The sequence below is a fragment of the Falco peregrinus genome, chromosome 8 (genome assembly GCF_023634155.1).
Source record: "Falco peregrinus isolate bFalPer1 chromosome 8, bFalPer1.pri, whole genome shotgun sequence".
Taxonomy (NCBI): Eukaryota; Metazoa; Chordata; class Aves; order Falconiformes; family Falconidae; genus Falco; species Falco peregrinus.
In genome coordinates, this window is record NC_073728.1 from 6,311,488 (window position 1) to 6,326,385 (window position 14,898).

Below are 14,898 nucleotides of genomic sequence, written 5' to 3' on the forward strand. Positions count from 1 at the left end.
ATCTTATGAAAAGCAAGTCAACATCTTGACTTGAAATCGGCCAGCTTCCTCCTCACCCCAAGTCAAAGAAAATACAGTTCAGTTACTCTTGGTGGAAATGAAACCGCTTTAAGAAAAGCTGCCCTGAGGCGGTGCTTGAAGCCTGGAGAATGGGCCATTCCACACCTGGCTAAGAAATACTTCTGACTTTTGCAAGCGGGTCTCCACAGAGGGACCACCAAGCCTTTGGGTACTTTGCACTTTGGGCAAGACCAAGTGCCTGAAGGACCCTCCTAGCTCACTGTTTTCCCTCTGGGCTCTTGCACGTGTCCTAGCATATACTTCTGTCTAATGCAACTACTGACCATATTTCTTTTTGAAGAACTCTGGATCCCTCATCAGTTTTCTCTGATTGTCCTCCGAAGCATGTATGGGGTTGTCCTTGTACTGCACGTGCTACACCAGCAGTAAGACCTGGAGCTGCTGACAGGGGAGATACTTGAAGATGAAGAGACTAACAACGACCCCTGCCTGGGTCCCTGGTGGTGGGCATTGCATCCAAGACCCACAGCCCTTAATGGGTGCCACTGGTGTCCTTGTGCAGCTGGCCAGGGAATGCACAGGACCTACACTGAGTTGGGGGTCCTTGAGCCAAAAAATAGCTGCAGGCTAGGATAGTACTGGGGGGAGCATCAGACACGCTTTCCTTCTTCTTAGCTTGCCCTAGACCCTCACAGTCACTCTTGAAAAACAGCAAAATGGCCCAGATTAACCCCTGACCTGACACGGTGCAGCCACTGTTCTGTAAGGTTTATCTGCCAGCAGATGGGCAGGGACAAGAACTGGTTTGCATCATTTTGTGAGTAATTTTTGGCTTGCAGAGGAGCACTTTTCAGGACGTAAACGGCAAATTAGTGTAGAAGACTGTTTGTTTCTCTGGCCAGCATTTTTCCTAGGCACTGTACCTGTGGGAGATGCTGGCAGCAATGCCAGGATCTTGCTGTAATTTCTCCAACAAACACTTCAGCTGCTGCTCTTGCACCTGATTCTAAGTAGGCCAGATGTATTTACTTTATATATTAATTTTTATTGATGCTAAACCTGTTCAGAGAGCAAATGAAGGTTGACATAATACAGCTATTTGCAAATTATTCCCAAACTTAAAGCTAATATGGAATTGTACCGCTATTTCATGGCAATGACTCCACAGTGTAAGAGCAATTAGCTGCTGTGCACGGTTTGGAAAAGTGCTGAGCCGGAGATGCTCCAGTATTGCCAGGCCTTTTGCATACCTGGCCCTCGGCATGTCTGAGTGCTCGCAGAGCAGGAAAAAGCTCTCACTCTGGGGGTGGTGGAAGGAGCTGTGGCCCAGCTCTGAGCAGCAGGCAGTTTCACGTGCTTGGTGCCGACATCTCAGAGTCCAAACAATTGCTCCTTTGGCTCCTTGTCATGCAGAAGGCTCAAGGTAGAGGTAAGCAAGCTTGCAGTAGCCCAAGAAGAACCTTGCCCGAGGTAGGTCTGAAAGGGCAGTGACACCAGGAATCAGCTGATGGCTTGGAAAAAAAGATTCAGTGCCTGTTCCTCAGCTGCTCTTTATCTTCGGGTACAAGTGCTCACTGCAACCTCCAGAGCAGACCACCAGCCTGCAGGGCCCTCCACATCCAACTTGGCTTGAGAAACTAGTGCAAACATAGTGGTGGAAACCAGTGCAGCAGGGAAGGCATTGAGCAGCCTGGGAGCAGATCCTGCTAGAGCAGGAGGGAAATGGCAGCTTTGAAATCCCCGCTCCAAATGAAAACTGGAAGCACCCTGTGCACTCAGCCGTTTTTGGGGCTTGGTGTCCGAGCCTCCTGCCAGAAGGCAAAGTTAGCACCAGGAGCTGAGATGGTCGGCAACCAGTACAGGAGCTGTTGGGTGTGCCCTGCTCTGCAGTCCCATCCATGGTGAAGCTGTGTCTGTTCCCTTCTCTCAGCTCCGCTAACCCAACCGTCGAGCACTGTGCCAGGAGTCAGGCATGGTGCAGCCCCTAAGCCAGCACCCGATGTGCTGGTGGCCTCTTGGAAGAAGGAGAAAAAACCAACAGGGTAAAGGAGAGGAGGTGGGAGCCTTAGTTTGGGATTTCTGTAGCTTGGCATTTCCTTGTTTAATGGCAGGTCCTAGCGCTGCCAGGTGTCACTGCTTCATTGCCCATTAAACCTGGGGTTCATGACCGTGGTGGTGGCACTCTTGAAGAGGGGGTTATCAGCCTGGAGGGAGAGAGGTGACAGGCCCACATTGTTGTGCTGTATCGGGTTTCCAGCAGTTACCCACCTCACCCCTCCCAGCGTCAGCAGCGCAGACAGCGTTGGCAGAAAAGCCCACAGGCTGCTTCAGCCCCCTGCAAAACCCAGCCAGGCTGTGAAAGCAGCTGGTGGGGACAGCTCAGCCTGCCACGGCTGCCTCTGGAGAGGCTGTCCCCTCCAGGTGTCCCCACCACATGTACATGAGCATCCTGGCACGCTCCAGTGCCATGGACGGGCTCTCTTACATCGTTCCACTTGGCCTTGGACTTCTCCTTCTCAAACCGGCGGTATTCCCGGCGGTCAAACAGCTCTGTCAGGAGCTTCCAGATCAGCAGGAGCAGCAGGCCGATGAGGGCCACGCCGGCGACGGTGCCGCCCACGATCAGCGCAATGTTGGGAGGCTCTGGGCACTCTGTGGGGCAGGCAGAGAGATGTGTCCGGCTGCGGCCCCCGGCGAGGCTGCCGTGGCAGAGCTGGCAGCCTGCCTGCAGCGGGGCAAGAGGAGCAGGCCTGGGGTACCTTTTTCAGGATTGACAGTGACAGTGTATATCTCGTCACCATCCTCCTGGAACATGTGGAAGGAGATCCAGCAGTTCTGAGAGTCCTTCTCCCTGCACTGCCTGCTCACCTCCGTCAACTCCTCGGTGACATGGATGTTGGGGCAGGCCTGGGAGCAGTTCTTCTCGAAGGGGCCACTCTGGAAGGCCTTGCACTCCACGCAGGAGCTGCAAAACAGGCAGACACAGCTCACCTCTGCAGGGGCAGAGGTCCTCTCGCCTGGCTTTGGCCACAGGCAGGGCTCGCCTGCACCCGCCCGGGAGGTGGGGGGCATCCCCGCAGACCCCCGTGCCATCTCCGTGCGCATCACTCACACGTATCTGCCGCAGGGCGAGGGGCAGACGGGGCATTCCTGGCAGAAGGGGGGCTGGTATCCCTCCTGGCACTGGCAGCGGTTGCAGTGGCAGGTCCCGCGGTGGCTGCACTCGTTGCGGCGGATGTTCAGGCATCCCTCTGTTGATTTCTTGCACTGGCAGGCGCTGCCCTGGTACTCGGCCATGCACTTGCACACCCCACAGTCGCATAACCCGCGTTCTGTGGGGAAACATCTTTCAGATCAGGATCCTACAGACAGCCAGGTCATCACCCTCTGCCCATGCTTGGAAAACACCCCCCACCCCATGCTCCCCGTGCCACCCTCCGTGGGATGACCAAGGATGTCCTGCAGGCTGGTGCGGTGGGGCCCAGCACCCTCAAACACACCCGCTTCTTGGGTTTTGCCAGGGAAATGCAGCATCTCCCTGGGGATTTAACCTTTTTAAACCATGCCCCGGTGGAGACCCCATCATGCAGACCTCTGCCGCCGCAAGGGGCACCATTGTAGAACTCGCAGTTCACGTTGTTGCACTCGCAGAAGGTGCCATAGATATGCTTGTTGGGCGTGTCGCTGGTGTGGCAGATGCACTGCCCACACACGCAGTCCCCCAGCCCCGAGCAGATGACTGAGCTGTTGTCCTTCCGACAGCTGCTCTCCAGCTCCTTGCTGCTCTTGCCTTTGGTGTCACACTCGCAGTTCTTCCCCGTGTATCCCGAATTGCAGCTGCAGTCAGAGAGAAGCGAGCCCAGGTCAGCAGCCACTAGAAGTGCTGTGGGGCACGCGAACAGCCCAGACCTCAGCCGGAGTGGAGCAGATGTGGGACAGCCTCACCGAAACCCAACCACAACGTGTTGGTGCTAACTCCATGCTGCAGAAGGGTGACCGACTGGGAGGAAACCTGAGAAATGCTGGTTTTCCCCCAGTCGTATTTACAACACCAAACGGTTGCCCGGAAATTATTGTTACACTTATGATTTTCAAACCCTTGCCAAGGAGATCAGAATATTTCCTGAGGAAACCCAGTGTTTTCCTGTCACCGAGGGTCCATGAAGCAATAACTGCACTTTAAGACCTGTGTGAACTGCAGACCAGAAAGTGGGGGTTTGAGAGATTTCTGCAGAAAACTGTCTGCTCACTAGGTGGGTTGGTGGATGGGTGCGTGGGTGGATGGATGGGTGCATAGTTGGATAGATGGGTGGGTGGATGCCCTTAGGAAAGCAGCAGAGGCTCCACCAACATAAGAGAATGCTAATTGTGTCCCCTGCCTCCACAGACATAATCCACCTCTCTGAATAAGAAAATTGGTGCAAAGCTGCAGAGTCAAGCCCTCGGTTTAGCCTGAGGGCCCTCTCGCAGCAGCTCCCCAGCTCTGGCAGTGTTTGAAGTAGTGTTTTGGGCAGACAGCAGGTACCTGCAGATCCCACAGACGACGCTGCCTTTCCCACTGCAGGCGGTCGGGTCAGGCTGTTCGTTGCAGTTGCAGTCGCAGTTGCTGTCCAGGTGGACGGTGAGGGTGTCTGTGAAGCCCAGAGGCCGGATGGTGAAGGACTGTCTTTTGATGCATTCCTTGGCTGTGACCTTCACTTTGAAGACAATCTAGAAAGTGCAGTAGAAAAAAAGAAGGGCCAGATGCCATCAGGTTAACTTCAGCAATTGGAAGGTGGCCCCAGGCTGAGCGCACACACATCCAGCACAATGGAGGATTCCCCCATCCCGCAGCATTTTTGCATGCTCTTGGCATGAAATCCATGCAAATAGAAAGCCTGGAACAACCGTCTGGGTTCCTGCCGTTAAACAGGATGGGCAGCAGGAACCTTACAAGCTGTGGGGTGTTGCCGGTATGGGGGAACGAACCTCATCATTGATCTTGACATTGTCGCACTGCCCTCTTTCTTCATCCAAAGTGACCTTGTCCTTACTACATAAGGAGTCATATTTGACCTCCAGGACATCTGGCAGGGTGGAGTGGTCCAGGATGATCCGCGAGGAGAGGTTCTGTAGGGAAATGGTGGAGAAAGCACCTTCAGTCCAAGAGGAGACCAAAGCAAGGGGGTGTGGGGTTGCAGGTCAGGGCTTCCCTCCAGCCCAGGGGATAGGGGCAGGAAGCACCCCTGGCTGGGGTCTCAGCTGCATGGGGTGCTTCTGGAAAGGCAGGAGATGGCAATGAAGAGGTGGGAACCTCTTGCTTGTTGTGGGCAGAGGGACTCAGCATGTCCTGTACTCAAAGCCCTGGTCCCAACTGCTCTCTGACAGCGAGGATGGAAACCTTTCCCTGCTCCAAGCCCTGCCAGACAGGCGGAACACAGCCTCCTCCAGCACTTACATTGTAGGCCACCTGGATGAGTTCAATGATGTTGCTGGAGTCCTCATTCAGCTCTCCCACCGCCGACTTTGGGATCATCTCGCTGAGTTTCTGCCAACGGAGAGCAAAGAGGTGAGCGGTATCCCCTGTGTGACGGCAGAGCAGGGGGCAGTGGCATGGGACACGCACAGATGTTTCTGTCCTCCTGGGGAGGGACAGGAGGCACCTAGACCATCTGAAGTCTCCTTACCTTGTAAACATCCAGCACCTTACTGGTGACAGCAAAAATGGGCTGAATGTTGTTTTCGGCAAGTTTCTGGACCAGCTGGCCAACAGACGGGTAGTCCTAGGTGGGAGAGGGATGCCGCACTCAGCACGATCTCCCCCTCCAGCAGAAGGGTGACAGTTTGTGTTTCATGGCCCAAATTATGGCAATTACGGTGACACTGTGGTCTCAGCCACAGCCTTTTTATGTGACTTTTTTTTTGTCTGCCTGGGGGAGCAAGACTGAAGGTGTAGAGTTGCTGAGCAGCCTCTGGGTACTTACAAACTCATTGCTCTTCTTGTACATGTTGTCCTCCAAGTGGCACTGGCCATCATTGGGGGTCAGGATGGCCCCAAGTTTGCCATCACCAGCGAAGTGGAAGCCATCATCAGTAGCATACACCAGCAAGCGGGTCACGTTGCGCCAGCCGATCAAGTCCTGCAAGTGGCACGGACACCTGGCTGGTCTGGGGGGACAGTGCCAGCGAGCATGGTACGGCCTTTGCCAAAGTCTTGTGTCAGCCACAGCGTGGGGCAGGGGGCGTGGGGGAGAGCAGGGTCAGGAGGCTCTGGAGTAAGATGCTCTCTCATACCCACCCCACCCCCCGAGTAACCTGCCCTGCTGCTGAATCAGGACTTACCCACGATGGGCTTCCAGAGCCCACCTGGAGAGCTGACCCTCCTCCTGAGGGACAGTCTGTGAGCGCAGGTCACAGCCCTCATGCCTGCACATAGCTGCCAGCAGCGGGACAGATGCAGGGACTCACCCCGCACACTGCTGCCTGCATCATGGCGTCCAGCCCCCCCTCCGGGGCATCCAGGTTCCCCGAGATGAACTGCTTCCCCACTTCGCTCTCAAACTGCTTGGCATTGTCGGTCAGCGAGAGGATGTGTTTGAAGGCGAAGGGAGGCTGGCATTTCTCGTCCTTGTTGGGGCAGGGGTTCTGCAGCTTCTCGGGGTGCGTGTTCACGAAGGGCAGCACTGTCTTGTCCACAAAGGAGCCAAACCCTAGGGCATCCAAGATTGCAGTGTCAGGGGCAAGAACCAGCAAGCATGCCCATAGCACATGGCACGGACAATCTGCTGGCCCCCATGTGCTCACATCCCCTGCCCTGGCACACTCTCCAGTCTGGCAGAGGACTCTGCCTGTGTCCCACTCCAGCCCCGTGGCTCTTCCCAGCAGCAAACAGCTGTGCTGGGGTCCCATGCCGGAGGCAGGCTCACCTATGCGGCGAGAAGGGGTGGTGCTCTCCAATGCCCTGAGCAGCTCCCCTCCCAGCTTCTTCACCTTCTCCAGGTCATCCAACATGGAGTAGGAGAGGTCCATGAGGTAGTAGAGATCAATGGGGTACCCCGTGGCGCGGCGAAACTTCACCTCAAATAGAGCAGGCTGGCCTGCGGGACAGGGATGTCAGAACCAGCTTCACACCTTACCCCATAGCCCACCCCCAGCTGGGATCCTCCTCTTTTTCTAAAGAAAATGGGAAGGAAGGTGGGCTGTGACATGCTGCTGCGTCCCAGCTGAACCTGCGGGTGAGAGGAACCGGGAACGCCAGGCAGACTGTACCTATCCTCAGTTTCAGGTGCACCTCCTGGGGAGTCAGCTGTATGTCGTTGCTCAAGGGACTGTCCTGTGTTCTTGTAATAACGTTGGCTGGAAACTCTATCTTGTTGGGTGGGCATCCCTTCTGCTGCAGCTGCTCGACGGTGTCACAGCGGATGGAGTCTGGCTCACCGGCTTTGGTGAAACTCTGCGTGTTGCAACACCAGCAGGGAAAATATCAGAGGAGTAGGATGTGAATGAGCTCATTACAAGATGACCCAGGTCCCAAACCAGATCTCTAGGGTATTGATGGAGAAAGGAAGGTTGAAGGGTGCTGTCTGACAGTTCCTTCCTGGCCCCATCCACCATGTAGGACATGAAACCCTCCCCAGATACAGTCTCCCCCCTCCACCGCAGGCAGAGCCGGGTGGGCAGGGTGACCATCCTGCTGCTTGTTAGCCGGCTGCTGGGGACTGACAGCACCAGAGGCTGCATGGACCTACCGGCTCCTTGCACCAGGCACAGCCGGGACCAGACTGGATGCAGTCCTTGCACGTCCCCACCTTGATCTTGGGGCACTCCATGGCAAAGGCTGAAATGGAGAGAAGACAGAGTTGGTATGGGAGGTGCTCGGGGGAGGCCGGTGTGCAGCAACAGCAGCCACGGGGTGCTCTGACACCCCGAGCCGACCCTGCCTATAAAACCCAGGCTGGGGACTCTGGCAGGGTCCTTCACCTGCCTTGCTGCCCCTCAGCTGGGCTGCCTTGAGTTAGCTCCAGCTCCTGGGAAATGCAGGATCTAGCCCTTGCACACCTCTCAATGCCACATTCCCCCTACTGCTGGGCAGCATCTGTGTTCCCCCCCTATTTCACAGCCCACGTAAGGTGCTGGGAGGAAGGGCACATCTGGCTCACCTGTCACCACCAGCAGCAGCACGCAGGTCACCACCGGTAGCCGGAGGCAGCAGTCACGCAACATTTTCTGTAAGACAAAAAGCATCCCTGTGACCACCCGAAGCACGGCAGCCACAGGGAAGGTAAGCCCTTGAACCCTGTAGAAAGTGGCCGCAGAGGGCAGTGGCCCCAGGGGGACGTGCCCTTCCTGCAGCCATCCCACTGTGGGCAGAGCCTGAGAGGTGACGCTATGGCAGCCAGGGGACTCGGGCAGCCGGGGCCAGGGCAGGGCACCCCGGGTGCGTGGGCTGACTCAGGGTGGGTGCTTGTGTGCTCTTACAAAAATAAGTTGGTTTCCAATAAATATAGCTTTTGGCCTACAGACGGAAGTCAGCAGAGCCGGAACTTGCACTGTACTGCTCTGCGGTCAGCTGAACTGCTGCGAAGCTTGATGCAGTATTTATCCAGACTCTTCAACCTATAGATTGTATCTACGAGACACTGGAAAATCTCAACAACTGCACTTAGTTTTTACTAGATCTGAGTTTTTTCAGCTTCTGCATTGAGCTATATTTGAACGGAACTGGAATAAAAATTAACAGAAAAACGTTTCTATTGATTAACTAGCATGGTGTGCTAGATACATGGCAAAAAAGTCTATTACTACTTGGTTTACATTTAACTGATTCATCAAGGAAGTGAAGTATTTCATGTAGAGAATTAATCTAAGATTTCCTGCTGAGGGATCCCAACAAGCAAGGGTATGCCACATCCCAACACAGGTGACCGACACCCTAGGACAGCTGCAGTCCTGTCACCAAGGGGAGCGCAGAGGCTGGCTCGCACCGCGTGGTAGGGCCAGCCTGCTGGTGTGGCAACCGCCAGGCTGGCTCTTGCACAATGCGCAGGGTGGGGAAGAAGGAGGGGGTGGTGGATTCAGGGGAGGGGGCCAGGACGTGATGCCATGGGTGGGGGCTGTGAGCCCAGGGCTGGGGAGGTGGCTGTGTGTTTCTTACCAGCCTGCAGGGGAGGACTCCCAGCACCCCAAACCCCACAGGCGCTTGCTATCCTCGGTTACACCAGCGTTTCAGAGCATGATGGAGACCCTGTCCTTCACAAGCATGTTCTCCCAGTGCTTGTTCTAGTGGCTCACACTACTCGCCTCTTGCCCCAAAGCACATCTCCTGATCCCAGAAATTTATGCTACCCGTAAAGTTGGCTAAATCACTCTCCGGGAGTAATCTTTCAGTGTTCTTCCTGTGGTGTCAATGAGATCATGGTCATTAACACCATCATTTCTCGTAACGCCTTGCCCCTGGTACAGCCCTGGAGGAAAAGGCACCAGACTAGTGGCCTTGCAACACGGATACACATGGGGAAGTGAGAAAAGAGGAATCTGTAAGAAGAAGAAAAAGGAATAAGAAAGCTCGAAGCAACAACAAACATTGCCCTTTTTAGCAGTATTAGACACAACAGCTGAAAAAAAGGTCATCGGTTTTGAAACAGCTCTGACGCTGCCCTGAGCAAGCAACCAGCCACTCCCTGGGTCCTGCCACCTTCACCAAGCACCATCACCCCCTCCTGTGAACCTGCCAGGTTAACAGCTCAGAGTGAAATAGAAACATGGGAAACCTTCAAAGGGCACTGCGGCCAGGTTGGTATGCAGGGCTGTTTAGATCCCCTTCTGAGACGTCAGGATGTCCTTTCTCGGCTCACCAATGTCTGCAAGATACCAGACAAGCAAAGGATGACAGTGGTCAGCCTTGAAAGAAGGTACGGTCTCCTCTCGAGGCCACAAAAAAGGTCTAGGTATGTTGACAGGTGTCATTTCAGTGACATTAGCACAGCGAGGTTTGGTGCCCAGCTGTCATTCCGAGTCGGGGATGTGGCAGGACAGCTAAGGCTGGTTGCCACCAGTGATTTGGGCAGGGGCCACCTGGGTGTGAAGGTCTGCAGCCTTGGGCCGCAAGCTGCACAGGCAACAGGAGGCACATCTGCAGTTACTCAAACCCTCATGGTGACGTGGCCCAAGAGCACACTCTGCTGTGTCTGGCCCACAACCATCCTGTTGTGGGTGGACAGAGCCCTTTTTCACAAGGACATCCTCTGGACGTCTCCCTCTACCACCACAGTCCGCTTTGGTTAGTTCTTAGTCATCACAGCTGCAACAACCCTGCCTGCATAAGACACGCTTGCCATGCTTAGCTGGCCCAACACATTTTTGCCACCTCCAAATTGTGCTAGCATTGTTTGAGCTTGCACACAACAGGTAGAAACTCTTAAAGTTAATAAAGAAATAAATAAATCTTAACAGTAAAAGCCCTTATCAAGGCAGAGTGGACACCAGATCCCTGCTGGACACTCCTGGGATCACCTTTCTGGGAAATGACTCTCATTTTGTCTGTGGTGCCCTGTGCCCAGGATGCATCTGGTGACCAGTGCCAGAACCTGAGAGGTCCTCCAAGATCAGCATCGCACTCCGAGGCACAGCTGGCTCCAGCATGACCACATTTGCTGCACTCTCAGCTGTACTTATGCTACCTTCATTTGTTATTGATCACTGCTTGCATCTGCTTTGCCACCCATGTCTAGTTAATTAGTAGTGCCCCAGGGATGCTGAAAATAGTCTGAGCTCATATTTCTGCAAAACCCTCCAAAAAAACCGGGGTCAGGGAAACAGGATTTTGTCCAGCAAGAGTTTCTGCTGCTGGCAGGAGAGAAGAGCCCCTCCCGCCCTTCGTTTCATGGAGCTGACTGACACCCTAAACGTGCATAATTAGGCTCCAGCTCTTCTACAAGCTAGAAGTTCCCACACAAACTCATAGGCTGGATGAGCTCCTGCCATCCCACCTGCCCAATGTTTCCAAGTGTTTAATTCCAGCTGCCATGCCAAGGTGTGGGGCAGCAACGGGGTGGACCAAGGCTCTAAAAGCTTCTCATCCTGGCTGCAGGTTAGAGGTTTGTGCTTACAGGCGCATCTCATAAAATAAAGCAAGTTTGCAATTAAAACTAGGTTTTAAAAAAGCTCCCAAAACCCGGAACTAAAGTGGGAACCTTGGCAGACCTCCAGCTCTGGCTGCTCTTGAGTTATGTAGTGCAGGGTCCGTTTCATGGGCTGGATTTGGATGTCTCTCTGATCCCCAAAGTTGTTTCTTTTCCCATGTTGCGAGCATGTAAGGCACACCCTCACACTAGGGGAGAGAGCAGAAGCAAGCTCACCATTTCTTGTCTTCTGCTGTGGAGGGAAATTTTTCACTGCTATGTGAGTGGATGAGTGTATACATGATGTAGGGCGACTTCCCAAGAGAACAAATGGGGCTTCTGCTTTTGGCTGACTCCTTACAGCTTTCGGAGGAGGGGACAGCAGGTTTTCAATCTGACTCTCAGCATCAGCAGGGCCCAGACATGAGCCTCAGCAGCGTTTTCTCCAACCGCCTTGACGATCCCTTCCGCTCAGTCCCACACTTGCACTGCCACCACCAGTCCTGGATGCTGTTCTCCTGAGTGTGTTCTGCCTGGGATGTTGGGGTGTCTTTTTCCTTTTTTCCATAAATTAAGGTATGCAGAGAGATGCACGCAGTCCATCCTCCTGCCCGGGTGTGAAGGAGCATAAGTGCAGAGCTTTACAACCACCTCCATCCTGGGGTGGGGAGCGAGGTGCTGAGAGCGGGCGCCCTGGCTAGGGACAGGGTGTGCTGCCACCGGGCTCTGCTCCCTGGCCAGGGCTGCACGGTGGCATCGCGGGGAGAAGACTGCACCCCAGGAGTGGGGTCCCCCTGGGCCCTGAGCACTGATCTCCTCACCACATGCCTTGGGTGGCTCGGAACCAGGGCTTTTCTTCACCAGGAGCCCTTTGCAGAAGCCACCAGGGCACTCCATCCATGGAGCAACTCTCGCCTGCTGTATGCTGTATCCTTGGCATGGCTCTGGCAGGGCAAGATGCTCCTGAAGGGTCTGCGAGCCAGGGAAGGTGAAGGCAGCCTCGGGGAAGGTGCACGAGGGAACGCCTGAGTGCTGTCCCACGTGTGGGCAGGGAGCAGAGCTGGGGCATGCCAGTTCCTCAGGGTGCTGGGGATGTCAGTGGGATGGACAGGCTGCTGTGCAGCATGGAGGAGTGAGTTGCGATTTATAAATAGGACAGAAGGGGAAGTTTTGATGCTAGCAGAGGTCTCGTTGCTATAAATAAGATGAGTGTTCAACAGCACAGCCTGTTAGCCTCAACTGCCCTTACAGTGCTTTGCTAAACATCTGTTTTCCTGCAAAATGGGAGGACATGCTCTGGTGCCCAGCATCCTGGGAGGACTCCTGAGGCATCTGCACCATCCATCTGCACCATCTGCACCATAATGGTGAGGTGCCACTAGTGTCAATGCCTCCACCTTGGTGCCCCTGGGTGCTTCCTCCACGCTCCCAAGCATCCCCGGTGCTGCGTCACCATCACGCCGTGACAGAGACGCCGGCTATCACACCCAGCAGTGCTGCTCCTTCCCCCCCAGCTCTGGGCTGCCCCAGCCCCCATGCTTGGGTGGTAAATGAGAGGAGCAGGGTACAGCAAGGACGGGAGTCTGGATGTCCCTTGGCTTGTGGCCATTTCTTCTATTGTTTGGTTGTGTGATGCAAGTAGCTCCCATCAAGGCACACAGCCATATGCAGGGCTTTCTGCTGGCTAAAACGCCCTCTGTGCAGAGTATCACACTCAGGATATATGTATACACACTCAGTCTATATGTATTTTTATATATATATATATAAATAACAGAAAAATATAAAAAATATATAAATATATATAATTACTTTAATAGATACAAAAGGAATATATATTTTTTCCTATGTTCTATTATAGGAAATAAGTATATATTTTATATATATTTCCTTCCAGAAGCCTCCAGTACCTGCAGAGGACAGGTGTGTGGGATGAGCATTCCCCCATGCGCACCAAGCCCCTGCTCTGTGGCACCTATTTGGCTCTGAGCGCCAAAGTCCCTGGGCACCTGTGGGACCCTCACCCTGTCCCGGGAGGGTGGGGGTTTGTGCTGTTGGGTCTCCCTGGGTGAGAGCCCTATTTGAGTAGCAAGGGGCAGCCCTGCCAGCTGCCCTGCCCTGGGTAGTCTGGGGGTTTTAAGAGCAGAGAAGCCATTTCTTATGTCTCATCTCCAGTGGGCATCACCCCTTGGCTGAACCCAGCAGGGATGCTGTGATGGCTGCTGGGTTGGCAGAGATGCAGGACAGAGTCCCTGGCCTGAGCAGAGACCTGCCCACAGCCTGTCCCCTGAAGCTGGCCGAGCTCCTGCTTCGTGGGAGCAAAGGAGGGACCCCTTCTCACCACCATCCCCGTGGCAACTCGACTACGTCTTTCTCTGAGAAAATAAATCACCCTGCACTGTGCTCTCCAGCATGCTGAGATCTGTTGCGATTGAAACAGGACCGAGATGAGGACAGAAAAAGCGCAAAACCACTGTGTGAAGCAGGATGTGACAGCCATAACAGCAAAATGCACCATTTACAGCCTTCCCACACCTTGCAGAAGCCACATACAGGCATCCACGCCGGCCGCAGAGCATGACGCCTCTGCAAGTGTTCATGTGTTTGCTTTTCACCTGCTTGGGCGGCACGGAGCTGGGGCTGTGGCATTCGAAAAAGCATTGGAAACAGATATCAGGCTGCTTTCCCTTTCACTTGGGGTGTGCCCTGCATTTTGCCTGCATCCAAAAGCCACAGAGACTTTGGGAAGGGCCTCCTTTATCTGGGGTTAGCTTGCCCGCAGCCACTGCTGCCGTGCCTGCCACTGCCAGGCGTCTTCAATGGTCATCAGCAGAGTATTTGATGTGTACAGCACACAGATAGATAGATGAGAACAGCGAGGCTCTCACTCCCTCTCCCAGCTCTTCTCCTAGGCCCACAGGGTGCTGAGACCTCCAGGGAGGTCCCTGTGCCAGCATGCTGGCAGTGGCACCCCACTAAGCCCCCCCTTGGCAGCCATCCCCCCAGTCTCTCGCCACGCCACCATGCCAGCTCCCCCTTCCCCTCCGCACCATCACATCCTGCAGCCGGCGGCGGGTGCTTGTACAGGATCCCATGAGGAAGAGGGGGGTCCCAGGAGGGGAGCCGACACAGCCCCCCTGCCCTGGTGCTTGCCTGGTGCTGCCGGCGGGCACCCAGACATGGCTGCGCTCCCAGCGCCATGAGCCAGGGTGCAGGGGGAGCACACTGCACCCTCTCTGCTCTGCCCTCCAGGCCTGCAGGGTGGTGACAAAAGGTATTTTGGGGGGGTCTGACACCCTCCCCCTGATAACCACGTGCAGTTCCAAGCTTAATCCTAACTCCCAAAGCAAAGCCATTACAGACCAGGCAAGCTGCCCCTGCAAAGGCTGCGTAGGCTGACAGCCATGGTGTGCTGCATGTGGCAAGGACACTGCGCCAAGCTGCCTGAAACCTGTCTAAAGACTTGAGCAGCCAGAGCTTAGATCAGGAATTATAAAACAAATTCACTGGAAACACCAGAGTTACAAAACCACCTTGTCGCCCGGGCTGCTTCCCCCTTAGAAAGGAAAGGAGGAACAGAAGCAAAGAAAATGGAGATGCTGTACTTGCCTCGCATCAAGCCCTCTCTTCCGTCCCGTGCTGGGGCTGGGACGAGGATGGTCTCAGCTTCTCAGGCTTGGCTGGGAAAAGCAGCTGGGCATCCAGAGCCTTGCGATGCACCCCAATCCTTCCTTCCTACTTCTGTCGTACAGTCGGCTGGGGCAGAAAGAAGGAAGTT

At 54.7% G+C, this 14,898-nt stretch overlaps 1 protein-coding gene across 2 annotated transcripts; it reads right to left on the reverse strand.

Moving 5' to 3' along the window:
* Positions 1–1,045: 1,045 nt before the first annotated feature.
* Positions 1,046–14,898, reverse strand: ITGB2 (integrin subunit beta 2). Of its 2 annotated transcripts, none has more exons than XM_055812390.1 (16): positions 14,730–14,898; positions 8,160–8,226; positions 7,749–7,837; positions 7,270–7,453; positions 6,927–7,097; positions 6,469–6,710; positions 5,985–6,140; positions 5,688–5,783; positions 5,459–5,548; positions 4,990–5,130; positions 4,547–4,731; positions 3,614–3,858; positions 3,134–3,353; positions 2,781–2,986; positions 2,507–2,673; positions 1,046–2,225 (listed from the first exon to the last, which is right to left on the reverse strand). In XM_055812390.1, the coding sequence occupies exons 2-16, from the start codon at positions 8,221–8,223 to the stop codon at positions 2,160–2,162; spliced, it is 2,322 nt and encodes a 773-aa protein (XP_055668365.1). In that variant the 5' UTR covers positions 8,224–8,226; positions 14,730–14,898; the 3' UTR covers positions 1,046–2,159. The 2 variants fall into 2 exon arrangements, with proteins under 2 accessions (XP_055668365.1, XP_055668366.1); XM_055812391.1 differs by lacking the exon at positions 14,730–14,898 and adding an exon at positions 9,771–9,860.

Excerpts from the sequence above, each read along its gene's own strand:
- ITGB2 (XM_055812390.1), bottom strand. The coding sequence starts at position 8,223 with ATGTTGCGTGACTGCTGCCTCCGGCTACCGGTGGTGACCTGCGTGCTG. Across the intron at positions 5,549-5,687 it reads AGGTGCTGGATGTTTACAAG|AAACTCAGCGAGATGATCCC; the intron begins GTAAGGAGACTT and ends CTCCGTTGGCAG. Across the intron at positions 2,674-2,780 it reads CACTGTCAATCCTGAAAAAG|AGTGCCCAGAGCCTCCCAAC; the intron begins GTACCCCAGGCC and ends CCTGCCCCACAG.